Source organism: Lepidochelys kempii, chromosome 26, assembly GCF_965140285.1.
Source record: "Lepidochelys kempii isolate rLepKem1 chromosome 26, rLepKem1.hap1, whole genome shotgun sequence".
Taxonomy (NCBI): domain Eukaryota; kingdom Metazoa; phylum Chordata; order Testudines; family Cheloniidae; genus Lepidochelys; species Lepidochelys kempii.
Genome location: NC_136405.1, coordinates 12,468,280 through 12,496,022, shown reverse-complemented (window position 1 = coordinate 12,496,022; position 27,743 = coordinate 12,468,280). Strand labels below are relative to the sequence as shown.

Genomic DNA, 27,743 nt, shown 5'->3' with positions numbered 1-27,743 from the left:
ACTAACAGGGTGGGTATTACAGGCAAACACTGCCAGTATAAGTTCATTCATCAAAAATTCATTCTCAAAAGGTCATTTGTTTGTATTCCAGTCTGAGTCAGCAAATCAGGGAGCTGAAGCAATACCATGTGACCAACAATACACTAAAAATGTGGAATACCTAGTAGTAAATAATTCATAAGATGAACATGATTAGTCAAAACTGTCAAATATTTACAAATAATCAATAGGATTGGTTCACGAATGACTAATCAAAGAAAGGGAATAACTTCATAATAAATAGTCTCACTGAATAATTTAGTTATAATAAAATTTCACAAGCAATCCTGCAATGCACAATGTCTAAAGCAAGAGAAATAATCTACCCGCTTGCTGTTCTGCTGTGTGTAGTTACTGTTTGCAGAGACTAATGTGACTTTTCCCTTCCTCTCATTTACATAAACAAGGTCTGCACAGCTAGTATCACACTGACCTGGTCTGCATTAAGAATTTACATCTTCAAAATTCTGCTGATTAAATGGAGATTTTTTTAAAAATTAAAAAGGATAAGTCTGGCTAAAACCACAACCAGAAGAACTCGAGGCTATTAGTAACCACAGCTGGCAGATTTCACATCCAATTCCTGCCTGATCTCCATTGAAAGAGACAAGGCTTTAAGCATGGAGCCAGAGGCAAATGTAGAGTATAAACAATCTAGCTGGGAGTATTGAGAAGTAAATGTTTGCACCATTAAGATGTTAGATTCCTGAAGTGATTTGTATATTTAAAATAAAGGCTTATCTGATATCTGAGCCAGGTCACGGCTTTTTAAAGGGGCAGAGGGAGGGGGAGAGATCAGGCAGAAGGAATATTAAATCCAGCAAAATGGAGATCATCCTCTATTAAATACAAACAGAATAATAGCAGCACAAGTGGGCACCTCCTACAGTGCAGCCCAATTCCAGACAGCATTATTGACCAGTAGATTTTATATTTCAGAGGGTGAAGCTCTTAAGACACAGAAAGCAAAACAAACCACCAGGCAGGTATTGTGTGTTAATTCCCACAGACAACATAAAAGTTGGAAATGGTTGAAACACCTACCGAAAACAGGGTGGAATAGGCAGAGAGAGCAAATTTGATGCAGTAGTAACAGAGGAGGGGATCTTTCCCCTCTGATTCTTTTGCCATCTTTTCAGCTCACGCTCTTGTGTGTGTGGATTGGACCCTCCCTGCTTTGACAGTTTCAGGTCACAGTCTCAGTGGCTGGAATAAAAAAAAAAAAACACCCTTAAACTTCAGCAGCTCTCTACAACTTCCGCCTGGGAGAAACAGAAAGCAATTAGAGGGGAGGCAGGGACATTAACCCTCTGCTGCATGTATTGCCTAATGGAGCCAGCGTGTATTTGTTTCTCAAATAAACGGGTTAAGATTCACTACTTTTTTATTATTTCAGTGCAATATGGATATTCAGAAAATAGGTGTAATCAACAACACAGGCAGCTGCCTACCCTTTGAGCTGCCTTCTTTTAAAAAATAACTGGGCTACAGGCAACAAATCACAACGGGAGACACTTGTCTAGTCCTTTATGGCATAAAAAGCACACAGCAATTCTAATGTGATCTTAGGGGTATTATTCACTTCTATAAAGCTCTGTTTTACAGATGTGGTAGTGAAGCATCAAGAGGTTAAATGACTGCTCAACGTGAAAGAAGGAGTCCGTGGCAGAGCTGGGAATACAAATCCAGATTTCCCACCTTCCAGTCTTGCGTTCAGCCTTCAGTTACCTGCTGTGACACATCCTCTGACGGCTGACATTATCCTTACAGCGGGAGATGGGCTCAATGGTCTAAGAGTCAGCATTTTCCAGCAAATGGGGTTCAAGATGCGGAGGTGGAGACCAAATATAGATATTCCAGTTTTGGTGATGATTTACTATGTGTATGGTCAAAGTTTCAGAAGTGGTCTATTCTGGGGGGAGAGGCCAACTTGAGACAAGCAGGTTATGTCTACACTTCAGATGGGAGCGAGCCTCCCAGCCCCATAGACTCATGCTAGCAGGGCTTGAGTTAGAGTGCTAAAAACAGTGGGGTGGACATTGCGGCTCTGGCTCCCATGCCCACCCTAGGCTTGTAGGATCTGATTATCAGAGATGCAAACACACAACATCTGCTTTTGCTATGGATACTAGTAATATTATATGATGGGGAAAAATATTAAATAGCCCAAAGGAAGTGTCTACATTCTAAATCCAAGAAGGTGAAGAGTTTTCATCAACTTCTTTTGGGCTCCACATTTGTTCTCTAAGTCTTCCAAGAGATTCTTCAAGGACACACATGGTACGTCCTAATACACCTGACTGAATAGCACAAGCAAACTTACTCTTGAAATGATCCCATGCTAGTGGATGCTTTAATAAACTGGTGTATTTTCCAAATGAATGCAGCAGGGTAAGATGTTTCAGATTTGATGGGAAAGCCATAATTATATACAAAAAGAAAAGGAGTACTTGTGGCACCTTAGAGACTAACCAATTTATTTGAGCTCACGAAAGCTTATGCTCAAATAAATTGGTTAGTCTCTAAGGTGCCACAAGTACTCCTTTTCTTTTTGCGAATACAGACTAACACGGCTGTTACTCTGAAACCTATAATTATATACGGGACTGATATCACCACCTATATTAAGGTTGCTTGACACTTCCCATTATAAGACCCTGTTTTCAGCTGCCTATAACTTTCCTAAACTTTAAATGTTGGATCTGAAAATGTACGTGTTAAGTGTCTGCCTCAGGCTGATTATTTATGGTTATTTTTGTTAGAAGGGAGAATTTCAGCCAAAATACTGCAGCTATTTCTGCAAAAAGGCCAGGGAAAAATACGTTGTTTTACCCATAATAAAAAGCAATTGAAACCTTTTCTTTGAAATACTCTAGCACCACCATGCTTTGCATATGCACAAAAGGGCCAGATTAAGGTGCACAAGCAATCCCAATTCTGACATTTCCTAACTTTTGAGTGCTTGACTTTGCAAACTTAATTTCTTGTTCTGAGTTAGTCTGCTGTGTGTGGTGGTACTGTATGCTTTATGGGTGCTTAATGAGGACAAGAACCCCAAATTTCACTGTTTATTACACTCTCGTCCTGACTATTAATTATCAGCAGCAGAATGGCACTATATGGTACCTCTCCTCCTTCAGTAAATAGTCTAATAGGATGGGATTTTCAGAAGCATCCAGCAGTGTTTGATTTTTAAAGACAGGTGGGCTGCTAACTGTCATGTATTTTTGCAATTCTCATCCTTAACATTTGAGATGTCATAGCCATGGAGAAAGAGAGTTCCAGCAATGACATACAGTATATGCTAATTACTTAGCCACAGTTCACTGAACGTAGAGAAGATCTGGTTTGAATAAGTCAGAGAAACTGGTCTCCTTCACCGTCATGGACATTACTCATCTGTATGTTATGTTTGTAATACCTGGTATCTCAAGGTGCCCTTTTAGTAGGTCTTTTGTCCTTACTCTACTGTTAGCATGTTTATTATTGGCATGCATTGTGGAAACACAAAGAATTCATCAAAGAGCCTTCGCACCCACTGAGTTACTTCCTATTACTACTTCTATAGCTTCCTCTCCAGCATTTTTCCCAGTGGGTTCTATTTTGCTACTTAGTATGTGACCCTGTTCCAAGTCATCTGGTTTCAGTTATGGTAAGATTTTACAATGTCTGTACTTTAATGAAGCCCATATTAAGGAGAAGACTAGCAGCAGCTGCATTAACAACACTTAACCAGGCTCATGGGCCGGACTCTCTGGTCTAAGTCTACTTCATGCTGTGCAGGCAGTGCAAAATGGACAGATTCCAGCTGTAGGTGGCCGTTGGAGAATTCCTTAGTAGAGGGGAAATCTGTGCTAGAACTTGGCTTGCAGAGGCTGCGGCTATTCTATTCACTTCTCACCTCCAGCATTTCAAAGGCTAGGTAGAAAGTGGGCAGAACTCTATGCTTGCTCCACTGGTGTAAGGTCATTGAGGGGCCTCATGCCAGTGGCATAAAATAGAGATGCTCCTCAGCGTCTCTCAATTATTATGGGACTAGACTATGTGGGATTAGGGCTGATGCTCCCGACCTAATAACTCCACCCCCATCCAAACGGAGTGTGGATAATGTAGATGAAAACTTAGCCTTTTGTATTTACTTAGCTGTACACCACATAAAAGGAGCCCCTATCTATACACTCAATGTCCTCTAAATATAACTTAAAACATAAATATCAACATTCCTTTCATTAAAAAGAAAAGGAGGACTTGTGGCACCTTAGAGACTAACCAATTTATTAGAGCATAAGCTTTCGTGAGCTACAGCTCACTTCTTCAGATGCATATCCCTTCATTGTGACTTTGAAAAAAGTGGAAGAAATCTATGTCATTTTTATGAATACTATGTGTACCTCTGTTTGACTGTCATGATGGGGGTCTGCCACATGGTGTTAAGGAGTTATTTCAATGCCCCTGGAAAGCAGCACCATGGCTTCAGATAACCAGCCACCTACCAACACTTGAGTCAATGGCATGCAAAACACGAGGGCCAGTGTAATTCCATCGGGATAGGTGTTTGAGAGGAGAAGTCAGATATGGACCACATTTTTTTTAGTTTATACCTTATAGAAAACCCAGCAGCTTCAGAGGGATTGTAAGGCAGAGGGCAGTTCTGGATATATTGGAGTCTGTTTTAAACATACTTGCCGAAGTTTGAAAGAGCCAGCCTGTCAGGAACAGTTGTCGATGTCACATTACTGACAAGAGCAATAACAACGCATCAGCAACAAGCGAGGCATTACACCCATGAACTGAACAGTTGCCCATAGGAAAGCGAGTCCCCACATGTCAACACGGCCTGCTGCTTACTGTGCATCTTCGCAACACCGCCACATGCTCCTTTCTACTTCACTTCACTTTGATCCTTTTAAGTAAATAACGTCAAAAAGATTCGCAGCTGTATGATTTGACTGAGTAATTCTGAGATGCTGCTGCTGACACCTCATGGGGGTGTTCAAATGAAGCAGAGCTGGATGGCTGGGACTGCATTCGGGGGACCATTAATAATGCACTCCTAAGATGCTTTTGAAGGCACGAGGCCACAGCAGTTCGGTTTGTGCAGCTGTGTTCCTAACCAATATCACTGACTTTTTTAAAACGATCGTTTAGAACATAATTGGAAGTATGTGCAATAATGACAGGCCTCTGCCAGGGAAAGAAGAGCCTTGACACATGTGTTATTAACTGAGCTGTGAAAAGGCACTGGTGTCTGTGGAATTACGGTCTATGACCAGATTCTCTTATCTGCTCCCCCAAGCAGAAGACAGCCAAAAAAACAGCTGGATTCTAGGTGAGGAAGGAAAGGATAGTACTAGAACCCGGAATACTACCTCTGTTTGGCACCCTGCAAAGGCAGCTTCGCTTTAGCTCTATTAAGTAAGGCCCCAGCAGGTATTCAGGGTGAACCCAAGGAGCAGTTACTCTCTGAAACATGATCCCCTTTTGACCACATGACTAATCAATCATTAATTCTGCATCATTGAACCTGGCACGGTTCCCTCCACAGCTATTACTGTGAAGGGGAAGAGGGGCAGGGCCAGCAGTGTGAAGAGACAAGGTCCTTGCAGGTCCCCCGAGATTCTCCAGGGAGCTCAGGGCACCTGCTGGTTTTGGGAACACCAAAGCTATGGAGTCTCCCACACTATGCACATGAAAAAGCGACGTGGGGAAGAAAGTGGCCCTTAAGACACAGTAAGTGGTATCAGACTATCAGCCTAAGTATCAGCCATGAATAAGACACAAATGTTTGTGTCTCCCTCCCTGCCAAGTTTATCTTCCTTACTTTCACTAGGCTTTTAAATACCACTTAGGCCATGTCTACACTAGCAAGATTACATTGGCACAGTACAACTGTAAACTGTACACACAGCAGTTGTGTAGCCGCTCTATGCCGATGGGAGAGAACTCGTCGATCGACATAATAAAATCCCCCAAGTGAGCAATGGTAGCCATGTTGGCGGGAGAGCCTCTCCCGCCAACATAGTGCTGTGCACACGAACGCTTATGCTGGCAAAACTTACGTTGCTCAGGAGTGTGAAAATACACCCTCCCGAGTGACATAAGTTTTGCCAACACATGTGGAAGTGTAGACATGGCCTTCATTAACACTAGTTAATTTAACATGGGTTAAAAATACATCTCTTTTCCTAGTCAAAACAAGACCACAATGGATACTTGATCCACACACAGGCCTGGCCAACCCATACCTTTTGCGTTGGCTTCACTGTTTTGGTTGCAATGAAATTTTCTTCAGAAATACTTATAACAGTACAACCAATCCAGTTATATCAATATGAAGTGCCTTATACCAGTATAGCTTACTCCCCTTTCTGTATGGGAATAAGAGCTTGTCTACTCTGCTACATACACACTGACGGAAGAGGTTCTCCTGTTGACGTAGGTACTCCACCTCCCCAAGAGGCAGTAGCTAGGTTAATGGGAGAATTCTCCTGTCCACTTAGTGCGGTCTAGACCAGCGGCTAGGTTGGTTTAATTGCGTTGCTCAGGAGTGTGGATTTTTCACACCCTTGAGTGATTGTATTATAAAGACCTCATTTCTTAGTGTAGTCCAGGCCTAAGTTATAACCACATAAACAGCTTTATTCCAGTATAACTGCATCTACAGTATAAGGGCATGGCTACACTTGCAGATGTAGAGCGCTTTGAGTTAAACCAGCCTTCGGAGAGCGCAGTAGGGAAAGCGCTGCAGTCTGTTCACACTGACAGCTACAAGCTCATTGGCGTGGCCACATTTGCAGAATTTGCAGCGGCATTGGGAGTGGTGCATTATGGACAGTTATCCCAGCATGCAAGTAACTGCAATGTGCTTTTCAAATGGGGGCGGGGTGGGATGGAGTGTGACAGGGAGTGTGTGTGTGTGTGTTTGTGTATGTGGGGGGAGAGAGAGTGAGTTATTAGGGGGCTGAGAGCATGTCAGCATGCTGTCTTGTAAGTTCAGACAGCAGCAGACCCCGCTCTCTTCCCCCCGCCTCTCTCTCTCTCTCTCACAGCATTCCACACTAATGGCTTGCTTCATCTCGGAGCAGATAAGCAGCCGGCTGTCAGAAACGGAGCTTTCAAAGGGCATATTTGCATTCCTGCAGCAATTCAAAAACAATGACCAGAGTGGCCACTTGACTTAAGGGAATTATGGGACATTTCCAGAGGCTGATCAGAGCGCAGTAATACAACACCTCGTCCACACTGGCACTGCGGCGCTCCAGGGGGGCGCAGCAAACATTATTCCACTCGCCAAGCTGGAGTCCCAGCAGTGCTGTAGCCGTGGAGTCAGAGCGCTCTACGTGCCTTGCCAGTGTGGACAGGTAGTGAGCTAGTGCGCCCGGGGCTCCTTTATTGAGCTGTAACTTGCAAGTGTAGCCAAGCCCTAAGTGTTTGTACTGAATTATACTGGTATAGTTAAAGCAGTACAACGTTTGCATTTAGATGAGCCCACAGACTTATGCTGAAATAACTAAAAGTGTGAGTTAATACTGATTTAGTTACTCCAGTTCCAGCTTATGTGTAGACAAGACCTTAGGGACAATCCTTGCCCCAAAGATGCTAAACAGATCAGACAGACAAAGGGTGAGGAAATATTAACTATCTCCATTATATTAGTTGAGGCAGAATTTTTTTTTTTTTTTAGCCTGTATATTCAATATTCAGTTAAACTGAGAGGATCAACTTGAAAAGCCCAAGTGTCAGATAAAGTATATTGGGATATCACGATTTCTTCATGTAAGGAAAAGTCTTATGGATAAATGAGCCTTGATGTGAGAGATCCGGGAAGAGAAAGTAATTGGAAAAATTAGTCTTTATTTTAAACATTGATCTTTCAAGAGGGAATATAATTTGATTGTCTAACAGAAAGTGTTTGTTTTTTTTAGTAAGCATCAGATGCAGATTTCAGACATGCAAATATATGGAACATTTTTCATGTTATTTCCCGCTCCTTACTAGGTATGTGACTATTTTACAAAATCGAGAACAGCTTTAATTTCATGAAATTGCTAACAAGAGCTCATTACTTGGCCTTGCATAGTGGTTAAAAAAAAAAATACCACAAAAACCACCTAAAGGGAAAGTGGTTTCAGGCTCAATTCATCTGACATCAAATAAACATGTTAAGGAAATAGTCGTTGGCAGAAAGCATTCATTAAAAAGAATGAGTTCTTTCCCTGATCTTTTACCCTGTGCAGACTATAGCAGTCAAATCCCACAGCAATAACCAGATGTCAGTTTAGCTGGTATTGGAGTAATGTCTGATCAAAAATGCGGCTCAGATAGTCTCTCTGGTCTCATTTCCTTTAATCAAAACTTAGTTACTGCTTTAAAAGTTGTTGTTGATGTGGTATTTGCACAAAGCCAATATTTCTCTTTGCAGGCTAATCCCAGGCATGAACAAGAGAGAGGCATTTTGACTATGTTATGGAAAAGTAAAGAAAATACTGCCATTCAGAAACATATACTGCATAATATTTACTTGTCCTTAAAGGGAGACTTATCAACCCAAGTCATCTTCAGGCATCCCTGACTCATGTTACTAACAGTTTAGATGAGGAAAATGGGGAATTCTAGAGGGTTAATTTAATTGTCCTCCATGAACTTATCTAATTTTTTTGAACCCAGTTATACTTCTGGCCTTTGTAACATCCCCTGACAATGAATTCCACAGGATCACCATGTATGTACATCACTGTTTACATGATAATGGATTACTGTCTTCGTTTCACTTAGCTTGGTCAGTGAAACTAGAATGATCAGTTTTATTTTAGGGACTCATCCTTCCCCCACTGAAAACAATGATAAGTGTCCTATTGACTTTATAGGAAACTGGATCTGGTTCTACAGAGCAAAAAAAAAAAAAAAAAAAGGGAAGACCTGCGGTGCCAGATCTCAGAGCCCAGGTCAACCTACTCAGGCTCTGGCTGCAGGGCTAAAAATAGCCATGTAGACATTCGGGCTCTGGCTACCTGGGGTCTGAAAACTGGCAAAGGAGAGGGTCTCAGAGCCCTACACTGCTATTTTGAGCCCTGCCACTCAAGCCCAAGTCAATTCTCCCAGGCTCTGAGAGTTCCTGCAGGGTTTTTGTGATGGGTTTTTTTTTTTTTTTGGTGTGTAGATGTACCCTTAGGACCTAACCCTGCAAACTCTCATTCACAGGAGTGGTTCCACTGAGCTCAATGTGAGTTTGTGAGAAAGTAAGGACTAGTCACCTGAGTAAGGGTTCACAGAACTGGATTTTTAGAGCTTGATCCAAATATCATTGAAGTCAATGGAAACATTCTGATTGATTTCAATGCGTTCTGGATTAGGCTCTCGATCCTACAAGTTGATGAGCAATCCAGACCTGATCCAGAAAAACACTTAAGAACATAAATGGTCCCAAATGACTTGACCTGGATATATTTTTTCAAAATCCATGACTTCCTGTAACAGGTTGGACTCACTGCCGCAGTGCCTCACACTGGTTTTTCCAGGAGTTAGCTCTGTCCAGCTCTGGAGTGCCCTTTGCAGGTGGTTTTCACCCGTTGTTTGCTCTGCTATTTCCTCTGCCTGTGGGGGCCCGCGTCGCTCCCGGACCGCGACGTCCTCTTCAGGGCCAGGCCCTCCGGCTGTGCCCCACCTCCGTTGTCTTTCCCCGTTCCGGGGGAGCCGGCAGTCCTTCACCCGGCTTCTTGCTGCAGTGGCGAACTAGAACCCGTAGGCCAGGCCCTCAATCAGGGCAAGCTGCAGTCTTAGGTGGAGCTGCAAACTGTCCATCAGGCTAGCCTCTGGTTCGGAGCGGGGCAGTAAACAAAGTCTCGCGGCTCCCCCTGTACGCAGGTGGGGCTGCAGGCAGCTAACGAGCCCAGGCTCTGGTTCAGAGCTGGGTGGAAAACGAAGTCTCTCAGCTTGGGCCAAAGTCAGTTACCTCAGGCTTTCTTTCAGTGAGCCTGAGGGAGGGGGGGACTTGGGTGTCAGGGGGAGGACACAGGCCCTCCCACTCCACTGCGTCCTGGCCCAGGGCCCTAAGGGTGCCGGAGGGGTCGGCCACTGCGTCAGCGGGGATCCGAGCTCAACACGCTGACTCACCCTCTGCCAGCGTCGCAGCCAAACAGGGGTCTGCTACCCCTGGGTCACTTCCACACGCCCCCTCCGCGGGTACCTGCTGGTCCGGTGAGCTCAGGTGATCTGCAGGGGCCTCAGTTGCCAGCAGAAGTTCTACCAGGTTTGGGCCAGCCGGCAGTCCGGGCCAGCCGTCTGTCTCCTGTGGAGTCGGGTCATCCAGGGGTCCAGGTGGTCTGGGCCAGTGGTCTGCTTCCTGTGGGGCCGGGACATCCAGGTCCCGCCTTTATACTTCCAGCCCCACCCCTTGGCTTCGGGGGGGCGGAGCTAGGGGCAGGACTCCGCCCATGAGGGGGTGGAGTCACCTTCTTCCTCTGTGTCCGGGGAGGGCCAGTCCACCTCACTGCACTCCCATTCTTGTTAAGATGATCACTCAGAGTCCTAATTATCTTTAGCCAAGCCGCTCAGGCCATGTCTACACTAGCGAGCTTACAGTGGCACAGCTGTATCGATGCACCTGTGCCATTGTAAGATCACTCATGTAGCTGTCCTATGCCAACGGGAGAGAGCTCTCCCCTCGACATAATAAAACCACCTCCACGAGTGGCAGTAGCTAGGCCTCTTTAATCTAGCAGAAAAAGGCATAACAAGAACCAATGGCTGGAAGCTGAAGCCAGACAAACTCAAACTGGAAAAAAGGCACAAATGTTCAACAGTGAGGGTGGTTTAACCATTGGAACAAACAGGTGAAGTGGTGGATTCTCCATCTCTTGATGTTTATAAAATGACTTTTAAAACATTGTAAGGAGTGTCATAGGTCAAACATGAGTTCTCTGAGCTTGCTGATGGCAACCCCCCGTTTATGTTAGTGTAGGGGTTGTCAGCTTTTCTCCTTCTGAGTCCCCACTCCCGCAACATGCTATAAAAATTCCACGGCCCACTTGTGCCACAACTTTTTTTCAGTAGATTAATAGCCGGGGGTAGGAAGCAGAGCACTTGTTCAGGGCCTCATGTTACAGGGGGCTCTGCAAGGCTAAGTTGATCAGGCTTTGGCTTCAGCCTGGGGAGGAGAAACTTGGGATTTGGCTTCAGCCCAGAGCAGCGGGGCTCAGGATTCGGCTTTCTGCCCTGGGTCTCAGTGAGTCTAACACTGGCTTTGCTCTCTGGTTTATTTTCGCGGACCCCCTGAAACCTGCTCACGGCCCCCCCAGGGGGCCCTGGACCCCTGGTTGAGAACTGCTGTCCTAGGGCACTGGATGCATTGTTCCATTTAGGGGATTGAATTAGGTATGGCATCACACCAGGTAGAGCTCTGGCCCTGCTCTCGATTTCAGCTGCTACAGTTTCCCTTACTATCTCAGGAGATGCACATGAGCCTAAAATATAGTAGCTGCTCAGTGATTACAATAACACCCCGCTCTCAATAAGTAAATTGTTCTTTCACCAGCTAAGCTGGGTCTGCCTGGCCTTTAATCAGCCCAGGGAAGGAAATGTTGCCAACATCATTAACATAGAAGCTACCTGATCCTACGGTCCTTGTGCAACACCAAATTCCTATTGACTTCAACGGGAGGTTGGACTCACATAAGAGCTACAGGACTGGGCTACAAACCTCTCTCACCTTTTTCTTGCCATTGGCTCAGATTAGTTTCCTTTTATTTAATAATAAAAATAGGGCTCTTCTGATGTAACCAAGTTACTGTTTAAGGCAACAAATAGGACATGATCCTTCAATCCTTTCCTGCTCAAGTATCCTCATTCAGTTCAATGAGAGTCTCAAGCATACGGGTAATGACCTCCAGCATGGCCAATCACCAAAGACAGAACCCAAGACCTTCAGCTCCACAGCACAGGTCTCTATCACTTGAGATAAAGGAATAGCTCCATTAGTCAGTAGCAGTATGCTCTTATTGTCTCTCCCACTGGTGGACTAGGCACTAGAGGGACTCATGATGCCTTTACCCTGTGTAACACAAGGAAGGCAGGACCAGGCTCAATACAGGTAACTATTATGCAAGGAAAGTATAGTATCTCTTCCTCTTTGACCCAACTGAAGCTTTTCAGCTCCTCCGTCTATTGCATCTTGGCATTAACCAAGATTGTATGTTCTGCATCTTTATTATATTTGTACAGCACCTAGCACAATGGGGCCACGATCTTATTTAAGGCCTGTAGGAGCTCTTCTATAATGCAATAAATAAAATGAAGGACATACATAGTTCTCCTGCTCGTTTGACTGGAAGGTTATATCAGTTGGCTATTTGGGGATATAAAGAATAAATCTTAACTAGTGGCACCTAACATAAGAACATAACATAAGGATGGCCCTACTGGGTCAGACCAAAGGTCCATCTAGCCCAGTATCCTGTCTTCCAACAGTGGCCAGTGCCAGGTGCCCCAGAGGGAATGAACAGAACAGGTACCCATCAAGTGATCCATCCCCTGTCATTCATTCCCAGCTTCTGGCAAACAGAGGTTAGGAACACCATCCCTGCCCATCCTCGCTAATAGCCATTGATGGACCTATCCTCCATGATATACATACATGATTTTATGATTCAGTAGAACGTGAACCTATAAATAAAAGGCTTGATTCTAATCTCCTATGCTGGTTTTACACCAGTGACTTCAACAGAGTTATTTCTGATTTATACTGGAGTTAGTGAGAACCCAAAATATTAAATGCAATAAACCCCCCACCATCCCTTCCAGTTTATGTGATAATGTTGTCATTACAGTCCTCAGACAGTGAAATTGGGTTAGGTGTCTTAGGGTAACTGAGATAACTGGATTTGGTAAAACAAATTGGGCTCTCTTAAGACACTATTACAGAGTTTTAATTAGAGGTAATAGGCAAGTTATTCCATTGTTACTGAAGAGTTAACGTATTTCATTAGCTTGCAAAGTTTGGATGAATTAATATAAAGATTAATTATGAAAATCCAAGTCTAATTCTAATTCTGTGGATTCAGTTAGCACAGTTGATAGTATTAAATGTGAAGATGAGCGAGTACATTGCAAACTGTATAAACCCTGAGTTTTTCCTCTATTGTAATCTAAACAATCAAGTATTTAAAGGGGGTGATTCTATACAAGAGTCCTATTGTTCCGAGACAGTGATTACATTAATAATGGTAAACGTTTCCCCTTAGTTACCTAGACAATAGCAGTGGTGGGAACATGCTTTTTCCTTTCTGGCCTATTGGGGGAAGGGAGGAGAGGGGAAGAGATGAGCAGAAAGGGGTCTCCTAGCTCTAGTCAGCAACAGGTGAGTTTGATGCTCTAATTAGTGAGAGGGCTGGTCTAGAAACTTTTAATAGCATTGCCTGTCATCACACACTTTTCATGAGTGGAAGACTGCGAGGGGTGGTGGTGTTATTTTGAACATGTGACCTATTAAAATCCAATGACATGGTGGAGCAATGAGGCCACAGATTTGACCATTGATCGGATAAAAAAAGCTACATTTCCGCACAACAAAAAAGGGGGGGGAATAAAGATGGCTGACATTTGGATAGCATCTGTCATCTGACCATCTTAAAGCACTTTTAAGACATTACCTCTCCCCATAATCTGTTAATTATTATTATTCCCTATTCACAGATGGGGAATCTTGACTGAAAGGTTACCTGATTTACCAGAGATCTCTCACAGCAAGTCAGTGGCAGACTGATGCACAGAACCCACAAATCCTGATTTTGTCCTGGCTCCAACCACTAGACCACATAACTCTTTCATGGCTTGTGACAGAACCCTGTGGTCATGGTCATAGTCATGGTCCTCAGTCCCTTGCTCTATCCATTGAGTGAAATTTCACAAATGTAACGCTCAGTTCATTGACTTCACCGTGAACATTTTCTTCAGTTCTGCCCGCATGGGTTTGCAGATTTGCTTTGAATTCCAGCTTCAAAAGAATTCCAAGTCTGATGATAAAAACAATTACAGATGCAAAGTTTCTCTTGGTTTCTTGGAGAAGACCAGTGAAACAAGCAAACTTTCTATGATTTCAGTGCAAAACATAACAGCCTACGTTAAGAACCTAAGAGCATAAGAACGGCCATACTGGGTCAGACCAAAGGTCCATCTAGCCCAGTATCCTGTCTTCCGACAGTGGCCAATGCCAGGTGCTTCAGAGGGAATGAACAGAACAGGGAATCATCAAGTGATCCATCCCCTGTTGCCCACTCCCAGCTTCTGGCAAACAGAGGCGAAGGACACTATTCCTGCCCATCCTGGCTAAAAGCCATTGATGGACCTATCCTCCATGAATTTATCTAGTTCTTTTTTGAACCGTGCTATAGTCTTGGGCTTCACAACATCCTCTGGCAAGGAGTTCCACAGGTTGACTGTGCTGGAACTAGAGAGACATTTTCGCATCTGACATTTCTTTGATTTTTATCTCTTGGTTAAAAAAAATCTGTTTCCTTTTCTTTGCTCTTATCAGGCACCATGGCAGATCTTGCAAAACATCTTCCTTGAGAAATGTCAACTTCTGATTCATCTTCAATAGATATAAGTTCAGAAAGCAGATGACTGGAATGCATTGCCTGAGCTACATCTTCAAAGCCCACCAAGGCACTGGCCCAAGTTACCAGAAAGAAATGCACAGGGATCTGACCTCCCCGACAGCTTTGTTCCACTGGCAACATGAAACGTGTCGACCTTAAAAATGACATGTGTACGGTTTTCTTGCCAGTAGGCCTACGGCTATAAAACATGATTCTGGAAAAGGCACTTGCCCAAGTTACCAGAAAGACCACAGGGGTCTGACCTCCCCTGACAACTTTGGAGTCTTCAAAATCTGAATCTAGATTTTTGTAGCTTGAGGCCATCTAATTTGAACCTGGTTCTAAAACATGGTTTGCAAGTTGGTTTGTACCCACACTAGACAAGCACCCGAGTTTTATACAAGTTTTAGCAGGTTTATTTACTAGGGGGGTGTATCAAATTCAGTAGGAAAGACATGGGTTCCTCCCAGAAGGGTACTTACTTTGTTGCTGTTTGGCCTGTTGTAACCACTTAGTTCCAATTTTGCATTTGGCTTGACCGGAACTCTAGCCTAAACCTGATTTGGATCTGGATGCTGCTTCTCGACTCATCTCTGATATATGCAAGTTTGGTTCCCAATGAGATATTATGTCCATTTCTTTTTAAAAAAGGACGTTGCAGCATGTGAAACACACAAAAGGAAAAAAAAACCCCACCTTCTGTTACACTAATGCTGTTTTGCTTCTCAAACATCTTGCAGATCCTTCAGTTTTTACAGTGTGTGGGTGCAGAGATTACAGGCATATTTTCAACTCATTGCACAGATAAATAGTTGAGTTTTGTGACTAATTTCCCACACACTGAGCTAAATATATAAACTGTTTTCTTCTTCTTAATTAGTGAGCAAATTTAATGCTTAGAAAGTGAGGGAGAAAAGACACTTTGTTGAACCAGGAGTAACACAGGCAGGTGTTGTTAAAGGCACCCGACATACAGTACCTATGAACTTAATCCTAACCAGCAGAACCTCCAGATAACCCATTCCTGATACCACAGGGACACCCCTTGCTCCTGCCCTGTTCTATAAATGCTTCTCAAGGCCTGCGGATCCTTCAGGCATTTTGAAACCTGGGCTCTCATATAGTTACACCAATCTGCTTTGACCTGGAGCACGTGTAGGTATGTGTACACTGCAGCAGGCAGAGAGGCCCCCAGCCCAAGTAGACAGACTCATGCTAGCAAAACTCGAGCTAGAATGCTAAAAATAGCAATGTGGATGTTCCCATTGAGGCTGGAGCTGGGGCTCTGAAGCTTAGGGGGTTAGGTCAGGTCGAGAGCCTGAGTTTCTGCTCGAGCCAGAACATCCATCTTGCTAGTGCGAGTCTGTCTGCCCGGGCTGGGAAACGCACTCCCACCAGCAGTGTAGACACACCCCGTGAGTCCTGCTATACCAACCTGGTGTCTACACAGCTCACATACCAGAGCTGGCAGTTTGAATGGTTTGGCCCAGTGGACCTGCTTGTGAGCGATTCAGAGCCATTTGTTCCAGGCAGTGCTCACGCCACACAAGTGTGATGCTGTCCAGTCCCTAGGATAGCACTCACTTGTTTTGAGTGTAAATTCTTCAAAGGAGAAACCTTTGAGGACCGGGGGTGAAAAAAATCCAGCTCAGAGATCAAAATGGGGCAGTCCATGCTGTCCCAATTTGAAGACTGCCAGGGCCCGGTTTGACCCCCCTGTCTCCCAAGCACAACTGAAGACAGCCCAAGTAGCTACCCTAACTTGTGCTCTGGCTGCAAAACCCCCCCGGGCCATTACACAACCACAAAATAGTGAGCGCCCTGGTCATCTTCTCATCACTCCAACGCTAGGGCTCTCAGATGGGTGAAGCTTGCCTTAAAGTCATATATATTGGCTCTGCAGCTGCTGAGGAGGCTTCATACAACTGGGGTGTTCCTGGGGGAACTGTAGCTGCCTTGTGGCCAGTTTACGCTGGCAGAACCATGTAGTGTCCTTGTTGTCTGGCCCATTGGCCAAGCACTTACAAAGAGTTGCACTGAGATCCAGCACAGGATCCAATACGCAAGTGCTTCCTTTGGGAAATTGCCCTAATGCGTTTTCACGGACCGTGACCTATGACAGGACACCAAGATCCAGGTCTATAAGACAACGGTTGTTCCTACATTCCTCTATGGATGCGAAACCTGGGTGACACATTGACAGTACCTCAAGAGTTTGGAGAGGTACCACCAACAATGCCTCCGGAAGATCCTTTGCATCAAGTTGGAAGATCGCCGCACTAACACCAGCATCCTCACTGAAGCCAGTGTCACCAGCATTGAAGCAAATGATCCTCATGCACCAACTTTGCTGGGCTGGACACTGTGTGCAGATGCCAGACTCTCGCCTCCCAAAACAAGTCCTCTACTCTCAGCTCACCCATGGTCAGAGATCCCGAAGTGGTCAGAGGAAACGCTACAAAGACACACTGAAAATGTATCTCAAGAAAACTGATGTGGACATCACAAGCTGGGAGGAGCAAGCCACCAACTGACCCCATGGCGCCATATCCTTCATCAGGCAGTGGCCTGCTTTGAGGAGAAGCACCTTCCCCTTGAAGCTGAAAAGAGAGAGAGGAGGAAGGAAAAAAAGAACTTTTTCCCAGCAGGCAGCTGGCCCTCCACAAAAGGTCTGTACCTACTGCAGGCGGCTCTGTAGTTCCGGGATCGGACTCCTGAGTCATGTCAGGACCCAAATGTAAATCCATGGTAGAGATCATCCCGAATCGAGGGATCACCAGCGATGATTTACTGCTTAGTGACATGACCCATGAATCAGATTATCTAAGCAAAGAGAATAGAGAGAGTGGATTTTTTCAGAATGCTTCTCACCACAGCAGCTCCACGAATGTAAACCCAAACAAACAATCAAACCAAACCAAACCAAATCCTGTCAGGCTGCAGTCAGCTTTGTTGCAAACAAATGCAAATCCTCCAATTTCAAAACTGATCCCTACCAAACTATATTGAATAGTTCATTCCCTGTTGCTATATATTCAATAAACCTCATTACTGTTATCTATACATGCAAGGTTTTCTTCACAAAAGAAAGCCTAGAGACTTGATTGAACACTTTATGTAGAAAATTTCACCGCTCCCAGCTCTTGCCACCCTCACTCCAAAAACAACTCTGGGGTTTGTGACTCACGGTTCAGAATTATTGCATTAATGGAAACTGCACTTTGCAACCACTTTGCTCATAGGCATCTGTTCTACTAGATATAATGACAGCAGCTGCAGCGAATACATGCAAGGATGCCAACTGCAGTACCCATTGTTCACTCAGCCTCAGTGAAGAAGGGTTTATCTTTAGTGCACTTGTAGAGAGAGCTCCTGGCAGATAGCCAGCCAGAAGGATGAGGCACAAAATCACCAGCATCTAGTGAATGGCTGTATGGAGAACATGGAAAAGAGATGGGTGAACTGATTAAAAGGGAGAAAAAAAGGCAAAAATCCCCTTGAACCTTTGCTGCTTTCTAGAACTGAGCCTGAACACAACCTTGCTGATGGTTCCAGTTTTGTTTCAGTATTTCCAAATCAGCCTCTGCAAAAGACGTTCCATGATACTGCATTGCAGCACTTCCGGTCCATTCAGAAGGATTACCAGAAATCTCCAAAGATCTTTTCATCAAGGAACCAGCTCAATTTTGTAGGACCAAGAAGCCACATTCTACACTTGTGTTACTACTTTGGTGTCCCCTGTATTCCAAGGGGTGTGATTTTTATGGGGACTGCAGGGAAGTAAGTGCAGAATTTATTCCATAGTATTTTGATAAGCATCTGAAGTTTTGGATAATTTGAATGTTTTTCAGATCAGATTCCCTAACTGAGGGTTTGACCATCACTGGCTAGGAACTGTGGGACAACAAAAACTGAAGGCTAAGCACTCCATGGGGAAGGGATAACTCAGTGGTTTGAGCATTAGCCTGCTAAACCCAGGGTTGTGAGCTCAATCCTTGAGGGGGCCATTTAGGGATCTGGGCCAAAAATTGGGGATTGATCCTGCTTTGAGCAGGGAGTTGGACTAGATGATCTCCAGAGGTCCCTTCCAACCCTGATATTCCAGGATTCATGTGAGCCTTCCCTCTGGAAAGACCTGACAGTGCTCAAACGAAACACCAGTCCACAAACTCTGCTGGGAGAGAGCGGAAGTAGCTGGAGAGGAAATCAATACTGTCATTTTTATTTCCCTGAAAGCCCTTTAGAGACTTGTATGCAGTTCTGAGCAACAAACAAGCATAGGAACATAGGATTCAAATATTGGTTATTAATGCAGAAGCAGGTGAAATTCTCACACATCCTATTTTAAACCGCAGCTATCTTATGAATTCAGGGGCTCTCCATCTTTCCATGGAACATCAGAACAAAGTCAAACCAAAAAACCACAATTAATGTAAGTAACCCTGGAATATTGCATCCATACTCCAATCTGTTTGTTGAACGCTGGCATTTCCCTAGTTGCCTGGCAAACGTATGCACAGGAGATTGTGTACCTTAATCTACAAACAGTGAACACCCTAGTTATTAACCACAATTTTAATTGTTCTCTAGAAAGTGGATTTGAACTTTGAAGGTTTGGAAGGTCAAATAGGCAATAAAACTATACCATTATTTATATATGATCATACTTACATGGCATCTTTCATCCATATATCTCAACAAACATCAGACCTAATTTTCCACCGCTTTAACTCCTCATCTTGCTTTATATCTGTGCAAAGTGGGTGTAAAATGCTACCAAATCACAATTTTCCCCTCATTTTCCCCAGAGAACTCAATTGATACCTACTTTGCCCAGGTGTAAGAGACTATACAAGGCCAGACTCATCTTGTCCTATGGTCTCCTGGCACTAGATAGGATGTTATAAGCCTAGATAGTACTACCAATATAAGCCTCCAATGCCAGGAATACCTTCGGTGCTGAGAGCCAGTATGCCAGGCACGGGATGCATCACAGTGTAGTGGTGGACTAGAGAGTGAATCCGGGGAGTAACAGCTGAGACAGACCTATGTCCTGATAATTCTGTGCATCTGCTTGTAAACTGCCCTAGTCTGCAGACCTTGAATATAAGAGGTACAAGCTGCTTTTCCTCTGTATTTGCACCCATGGCAACACAGGCCTGAAGAGGAAGACTGGTCCAATGGTTAGTGCATAAGCCTAGGAATGGAGAGACTCAGCTTCAATTCCATGCTCCACCACAGTGTGTGTGTGACTTTGGGCAAGTCACTTAGTCTCTGTGCCTCAATCATCCATCTGTAAAGTGGGACTATAGCACTGCCCTACCTTACAGTGGGATTGTGAAGATAAATGTTAGCTTGTGAGGTACTCAGATAGGATGGTAAGGGGGGGCAGACAAGTGCGTAGGACAGAATCGGTCCTGCAAGCACTGTTCCCTTTAAGCTGCACACAGATCCGAAACACCGCGTACACAAAAATTTGCACAGAAGAAATTTTTTGTGCACACGGCCTGTCAAAAATTAGAGGAAACACTGCCTGCAAGGCAGTGGAAAAATCAGCTGGCCCATTAAGCCTTACAATAACCCTGTGCTTTATAAACTTACCTGAGTGCACAGATTATTTTAGTGGCAGAGCAAAGAATAGAACTCAGGAGTCCTGACTTCCTTCCCATCATCTGCTTGAACCACTAGACCAAACTTTTTTTTTATATAAATCTAAAGTTACGTGTTTCATGAAAACATCCATTTCTGATCACAAGGACATGTACCCAGGAACATGTATCCACTTGGAAAAGATATATAGACTGAGCTAAAACAGCACTAGGGTCTCTACTCTTGCATGCTGGGTATCTGTTGCGGCTGTCAGGGAAAGTAAATTGCAATGACTTATCTGTGACTCACTTATCTTTGAGAGGCTTCATAAAGTCGAGTCACATACCAAGGCTGGAATTTTTAAACACAGAACTTCCCCTAGGAATTTCAGATCTTTCATTGAATGTTCAGAGATGGTGGATGTGGTTTCATTTTTAAATTTTATGTTAGAATCATAGAATATCAGGGTTGGAAGGGACCTCAGGAGGTCATCTAGTCCAACCCCTGCTCAAAGCAGGACCAATTCCCAACTAAATTATCCCAGCCAGGGCTTTGTCAAGCCTGACCTTAAAAATATCTAAGGAGATTCCACCACCTCCCTAGGTAACGCATTCCAGTGTTTCACCACCCTCCTAGTGAAAAAGTTTTTCCTAATATCCAACTTAAACCTCCCCCACTGCAACTTGAGACCATTACTCCTTGTCCTGTCCTCTTCTACCACTGAGAATAGTCTAGAACCATCCTCTCTGGAACCATCTCTCAGGTAGTTGAAAGCAGCTATCAAATCCCCCCTCATTCTTCTCTTCCGCAGACTAAACAATCCCAGTTCCCTCAGCCTCTCCTCATAACTCATGTGTTCCAGTCCCCTAATCATTTTTGTTGCCCTCTGCTGGACTCTCTCCAATTTTTCCACATCCTTCTTGTAGTGTGGGGCCCAAAACTGGACACAGTACTCCAGATGAGGCCTCACCAATGTTGAATAGAGGGGAACGATCACGTCCCTCGATCTGCTGGCCATACCCCTACTTATACATCCCAAAATGCCATTGGCCTTCTTGGCAACAAGGGCACACTGTTGATGCATATCCAGCTTTTCGTCCACTGCAACCCCTATGTTGTTTCTATTGATGATGTTATAACACCATTTCCTTTCTGAAATCAAGAGGAAATGGCTGGTTTCATCTCTAGAATCCAGCCATACTTAGGGAATGATCCTCCACCTAACACAGATTCATTTTTATTTCACCCAAGGACCCTTCATGAATTTGCACTTAAAAATGCTTTGAGATCCTTAGATAGAAGGCAATCTGCAAACTTTAATTTAGGCTACAACTACCCATATGAGATGGGAATGATACATTATCTATTTTAGTGAAGAAATTTAGGCTTACATTTGATCAAAATGAACCTTTCAGTATTGTAAGTTCACCTAGTTGCACCTACAGTTTTGCTCTGTTTAACAATAGGAAAATGGATCCCCAGTGAAGAATCAAGATCTAAATGACTTGTCCTACGTTAAGCAGGAAGCCTGTAGAAGAGATGGGAATAGAGCCAGGCTTTCTGAATGGCCCATTTTTTGCCTTAACTGCAAGATTACTCTTTCTTCACCTCCATCTGCATCCCGTCCTGACGTCCCACCTGCATTACACACGTTCCCTCCTCATGAGATGCTGTTGGACTGCGCAGAGAGGCAGTGGAAGAACAATGAGCAATCAATCTGATAGCGCCCCACAACAGTGCCTCTGGCAATAAATCATCCTCCCTGAACAATTTCTATTTGACACAAATGGCAGTGATGCCAAAGCACCACTAAGAGTCTTTGATGGTGCTTCCTGAGGAGCTTATTTGATCCTTGAAATTGGAAGTCACAGTGCATCCGGCACCATTAGCCAAGACAGACACATGGAGGCTAGAATTTTCCTGCCAAATACCTCATGTCTCTCTCTCTCTCTTTTTTTTTTTTAATTCCAAAGCACTCATTTCCCCATAATTACATTTGCTGCTTGATTTGTTTGCAGCATGTAGGATAGGTGGAGGTTGTTGAAAGCTCAACTCCACGGGTCCACTTAAACCCTGACCTAGCACATCCAGGAAGGAGCAAAACCTTATTTTTTGTCTTTAATGATTAACTGCTTCTGGCAGTGCCTCACTAAACATTTGCTCTGTCAGATCACACCTTTTGCATATGCCTTTGTATTCCTCTCATTAGTTGCCCATAATGAACTGTCTTTATTTCTCTTATCGATAATTTTACTTCATCATTTACTACAGACTCTGAAAATAGGCAGTATTCAGGATACCATACGTGGCTAAAATGCCACGAGAACACGCACAGATATTTGGAAAAAGAAAAGGAGGACTTGTGGCACCTTAGAGACTAACAAATTTATTTGAGCATAAGCTTTCGTGAGCTACAGCTCACTTCATCGGATGTAAGGTGTTTGGAGCATGACTGGCTTTTTTATGAGTGTATCTGAACCATTTTCATCTGAAAAGTGAGGGCTGGCAAAAGGCCAATCTTATGTATCATAATGAACTGGCTACTATGTGTGCACACCACCGCCCTGTACTGGGTAGAATTGGAGCTGTTCAACTGTGTGTCATAGATCCTTTACTGCTTTTGGAGCAAGAGGGTCTAATTTCTGGCCCCACTGTTGCAAGTTCAGAGTGGCCACAGCCCACAGCATCACGACAACCAGGAAGTTCTTAGCTATCCATGGCTAGATATCCCCTTGTGCGTCAGGGAGAGGGTGTGTTGCAGGGAGTGGACCTTGTGCTTTCAGCATGCCTCATTGAATCAGTGCAGTGTAACTCCTTCTGCCTGTGGGAAGCACAGCAGGGCGGAAGCCAAACTCTGCTCTCTTTTCTGGGTAGTGTTCTACTGCAGCCGGGGACAACTGCTGTAGGTGCGGGCTCTGGGGAGCGTTCAGTGACCTGGAGAATTCCTGCCCCACCTAGCTTTGCAGTCACTCACACACACTGAAACTGTTTTGTTGGGTGTGGAACACCTGTTTGTTGTTTTGTAGAACACCTGTTCTACCTATATGGCAGAGACGGTTCCTGGCAGCGCTCTCATTTCTACTTTCAGGGGAAGAGTTACTCATTTTAAGAGAATGGAGGAAAATATATTTCCTCTCCCGCACTCCCCAGCCAAGCCACAGTGTGATTTCGTTTCAGAGATAGTCTAAGGTTGTGTGTGGGCTTCAGGCTCAATGAGAGTTAGGGATCAAGGCTGAGATTTGCTAGCACCAATACTCCAGAGCTGTTCTCGCAAGATTTCAGCCCCAAATGGCAGAAATGTCATGGGAGCTGCAATTAGAAGATAGGCTCCTTGAAGGTTTGCCTCCAGCCCAAAACCAAGGGATATATTCAGAAGCCACAATTGGAATCAGACTCTCTCATGCCACATTGCCCCTGAAAGCCACAAGCACCTCAGCCAACTAAATTCTGCATCCCACAATCCAGTGCCTCACATTTGATTGCCACAAAGACCAGTTCCCAACAACAGTACTGGGAAGTGGGTCAGGAATTTCAGAATGGTTGAACCACAGCCAGGACCGGCTCTAGCCACCAGCAAAAGCAGGCACGTGCTGGGGGTGGCACATTTCCAGGGGCGGCGTTCCGGCCACCCTTTTCTTTCGGGGCAGTTGAGCTCTTGGAGCTGTGCCACTTAGACGGGGCGAGGGCATCACGCCCCCGGCCGCAGCGGGAAGGGAAGCCCCAGCCCCGGGATGCTGAGCTGCCAGGGCCCAGCTGCTACCTGGGGAGGAGAGGGAGCGTCCTGCCGGGGAGCCGGGGCTGCGCCTCCTCATCTGCGCCCTGGCTGCTGTGGTGTTTTGTGCCACCCTTATCTTGGGGCTTCTCTGCGCGGCCGGGCTGGGGGGGGGGGACAGCCCCTGCAGGCGCTGGGAGAAGGGGACATCACTCCCTCCGCTTCCAGCGCTGCCTGCGAGCCCCAGCCCCACCTGAGCTTGGGGGGGCAAAAAACCTAGAGCCGGCCCCGACCACAACTGATCAACATGCTCCAGGTCGATGCCCTAAACCTTCACAGGGTCAAATGAGACAGCTGACCATGCAATCAATGTCCCGGCATGTGTTCAGAACGCTGAATGTGTTCAGAAAAGCTGGTACCCTAACAAAGAGCCTTAACATATTAATTATAGAACAACATTATTGCCAACCTGCAGCAGAACCAAGTCATCCCAGCTGGCATGGCAGTGTTGTTACTTTCTGCTATGCCAGTTTAATCTTTACTGAAGAAAAAGATGGACGTTTGTCCCAAAGCAACAAGATTTCCAAGAACAGATGAGGGGCCAGATCTGCAGCTGATGTAAATCAGCGTAAGTCCATGGAATTCAATAAAGCTAGGCCCAGTTTTGCACACGGTGCATCAGGCCTGAGGAATGTGATTGACTGACTTTATTAGAAGTGGCTTGAAGGTGCTGAACATGGATAAAGCACTAGGTACACAGGCTAACCGGCCAGGAAAACCACAGTGGGCAGGAATGTAAATGGAAAGCGCTTTAGTCTGCACTTCAAACTCGCTCAGTTTGGAAAGGCAGGGAATGTTAACAACATGCTGTCAGGGCCAGGAAGTAGGCAGCCTGGCCTAGTGGCTAGTACAGGGCAGGAGGCTAGGTCCCCATGCCAGCTGGGTTCAGAACCAGGAGGTCAGGAGCTGCAGTTAGGAACCACAAGCCAGATACCAGGAATCAGGCCGAGTCAGAAAACCAGGAGGTCAAGACCACGAGACAGGGGCAGATAGGGCTGGTGAACAATCTAAAGCAGGGAGGAGCTAAGCTGTATGGACGACATCCTGTTCCTCTGTCTGGCTTAAATACGGGGAGTGGGCCCAACAGGAGCTCTGGTGTTCCAGTTTGGGGCATGGGGGTGGTGCCTTCTATCTGAGCTTCAAGGAGGCCTGGTTCTAGATGATGCCAGGAGGTTGCCAGGGCTGGAGCATAAAGACGCTCAGTAACCCTGTGGACCTGGATTCAAGACACTCGACTCATGATACCTTCTTCAGTCTGAGCCATCACTGAAAGAAAAGGAAGAGCCCCACCAGCTGAGATTAACTTTTTCAGTTAAGTGTGTAAGAAGTGTCAGAAATCCAGAGCTCAGAGGGATGGGAAAACTGGCTTGGATAGGTAATAGGTCATTTGTACTTCCATAGTGCCATTCATCCATGGCCTCATGGGGCTTTATAAAGGTCATTCAGCCTTTCACCACTCCTGTGAGGTAAATACCTAGCACTTATCTAGCACTTTTTATCTGTAGATTTCAAAGTACTGTACTAAGGAGGTCAGTATGATTATCTCCATTTTACAGACAGAGAAACTGAGGCACTGAGAGGGGACATGCCCAAGTCACCCAGCAGGCCAGTGGCAGAACCAAGACTATAACCAGATCTCCGGGTGGGTGAAATGACTGCCGTCACTTTAGCAGCTGTCTAACAACAGACAGTAATACCACACAACAGTTTAGAATGGGAAGGAGAAAAAATCACATATCCGTGGCTTGCAAAGTTCACCTTCCTCATTCACTCCGTGTTTGATTTTTTTGGAGGTGTGGGGGGGGCAGTCCTGGCATGTAAAATGTTTTTCATAATGATCTTGGTAAAGGATGGGTGAGCTGATTTAGTGCTTTGGCTGGTAAATGTCATGACAAATGTACAAGACTTGCTGTATCCAAGTATGAAAGTTGCTGTATGAAAAGGCAGTTGGAAAATAAAGGAAGCAGAATGTAATTACTTAACTTGGAAATTGCTCAAGACATCATGGTTACCCAACTGGACTCAAAAACCATGGGATGTTTAAGAGCTACAAGTGGTCAGGATCTTGGCTTAGCCATCTCATCAGGAAGGAGAGTTTCTCCAACAGCACATAGAATCATAGAAATATAGGGCTGGAAGGGACCTCAAGAGGTCATCTATTCCATCTCCCCACTCTGATGCACATATCTAGACTATCCTTGACCAGTTTTTTTGTCTAACCTGTTCTTATAAACCTCCAAGGATAGTGATTCCACAACCTCCCTAGGGAACCTGTTCCAGAGCTTAACTGTCCTTATAGTTCAAAGTTTTTCTTAACATCCAACCTAAATCTCTTAAGCTGCAAACTAAGCCAATTGCTTCTCATCCTACCCTTGGTGGACATCCGTCCTCTTCATAACAAGCTTTTACACACTTGAAGATTTAAATGATTTAATTTAATGATTTAATGATGACTCAGAGGGACAAAGCCACCCAGCAAGTCCTCATCACCACCTCCCTTACCTCCTTGGGTGTTCCTTGGAGGTCTCCCATCAGAATATTCACCCAACACAATTCAATTTTAGCTTGTGAAATCTGGAAGGGTTTTAGCACTCCAACCTCTGGCCCAAGCTATGATCAAACCCAAGTCTCTCTCAACAATTTCAAAAAGTTTGGTTAGTTTTGTCTGCATTTGTTAACTCTTCATCCTCTTCAATACTCCCTACTTTCAGCTGGCAGGAGGAGTGAATGTACTGAAATACCTTGGGATAGAGAACATTTATTTCCATCCAAAGCAAAGCCCAACATGGTATGAGAGCATCATAAGGAAATCTGTTCTCATGAGCTCTTCAGTCAGATTTCCAGGCCAAAGATGGGTTTGGATCTACATTTTTGGATACGCTCCAAACTGAACTGAATCTCTGACCCTGTAGTCATATACTCATCACTGTAACTTACTGATAGTGCCAAGAGTTTCATAAAAGATATTTGCCTTTACTTGCTTTATTGTGTGTATCAGGCCATGGTGTTTGCTCACGTCCATGAGTATTGTGACACTAATCATACATTTGGAGACTTTTAGTTTAAAGGGAAAAGAACAAAGCATGAAAGAAGAGAAGTCTCCAAGAGACAGTACAGTGCATATTTCCTGTGTATCATATCTGAAGTGAACACAACATGGCAAATGCCCCTAGCAGAAGGCAGGTGTCTAGACATTTAAAGATGCAGTATGCAAAAAAAAAAAAAAAAAAAAAAGTCACAGATACATTCTCATCCCCATAAACTGCTTTTGATTTTTGTCTTGGTTCAGGTATTTAAAGGAAATATTGATGTCTGTTCAATTCTCAACCACCCAGTCTATACAGCCCACCTTCCTCTTACCTGCTTTTCCAGATTAAAACAAACACAAGCCTGTTTTTAAAATGACTACTGTAAATCCTATCTCCTATATGATGCTGGACATTTTAAATGAGCGTGAAGTGGATTAAATGGTTCAGTGTGTTAGAAGGTTTATTTTTATGTTGTATATGTGTCTTCATGAGGCAGTAAGTTTCCTTTTGTAGATTTACTGCCCTGCCAATTCAAAGTGCTGAGCCAGGACTCCATGGCTAGAAAAGCCTCACTGGAACACGCATTCCACAAATTAACTTGTTGTGATCTACAATCCACTTGTCAATGGATAGCAGGTGCCATCAATATTGTTGGTTGATATATGCCCTCCTTCAAAATAGTCCACAGGTACGAGGAGTCTCGAGGACACGCTCACTCTC

The 27,743-nt window shown here is 44.6% G+C and overlaps 1 protein-coding gene across 1 annotated transcript in view; it reads right to left on the bottom strand.

Annotated features, from left to right (window-relative positions):
• Positions 1–27,743, bottom strand: part of LOC140903633 (tetraspanin-15) — a 296,009-nt gene that overhangs the window by 217,698 nt on the left and 50,568 nt on the right. The window contains exon 2 of the mRNA XM_073325200.2: positions 1,084–1,245. Coding sequence (XP_073181301.1) covers positions 1,084–1,170 — 87 coding nt within the window. The 5' untranslated portion in view covers positions 1,171–1,245. The remainder of the gene's footprint in view (positions 1–1,083; positions 1,246–27,743) is intronic.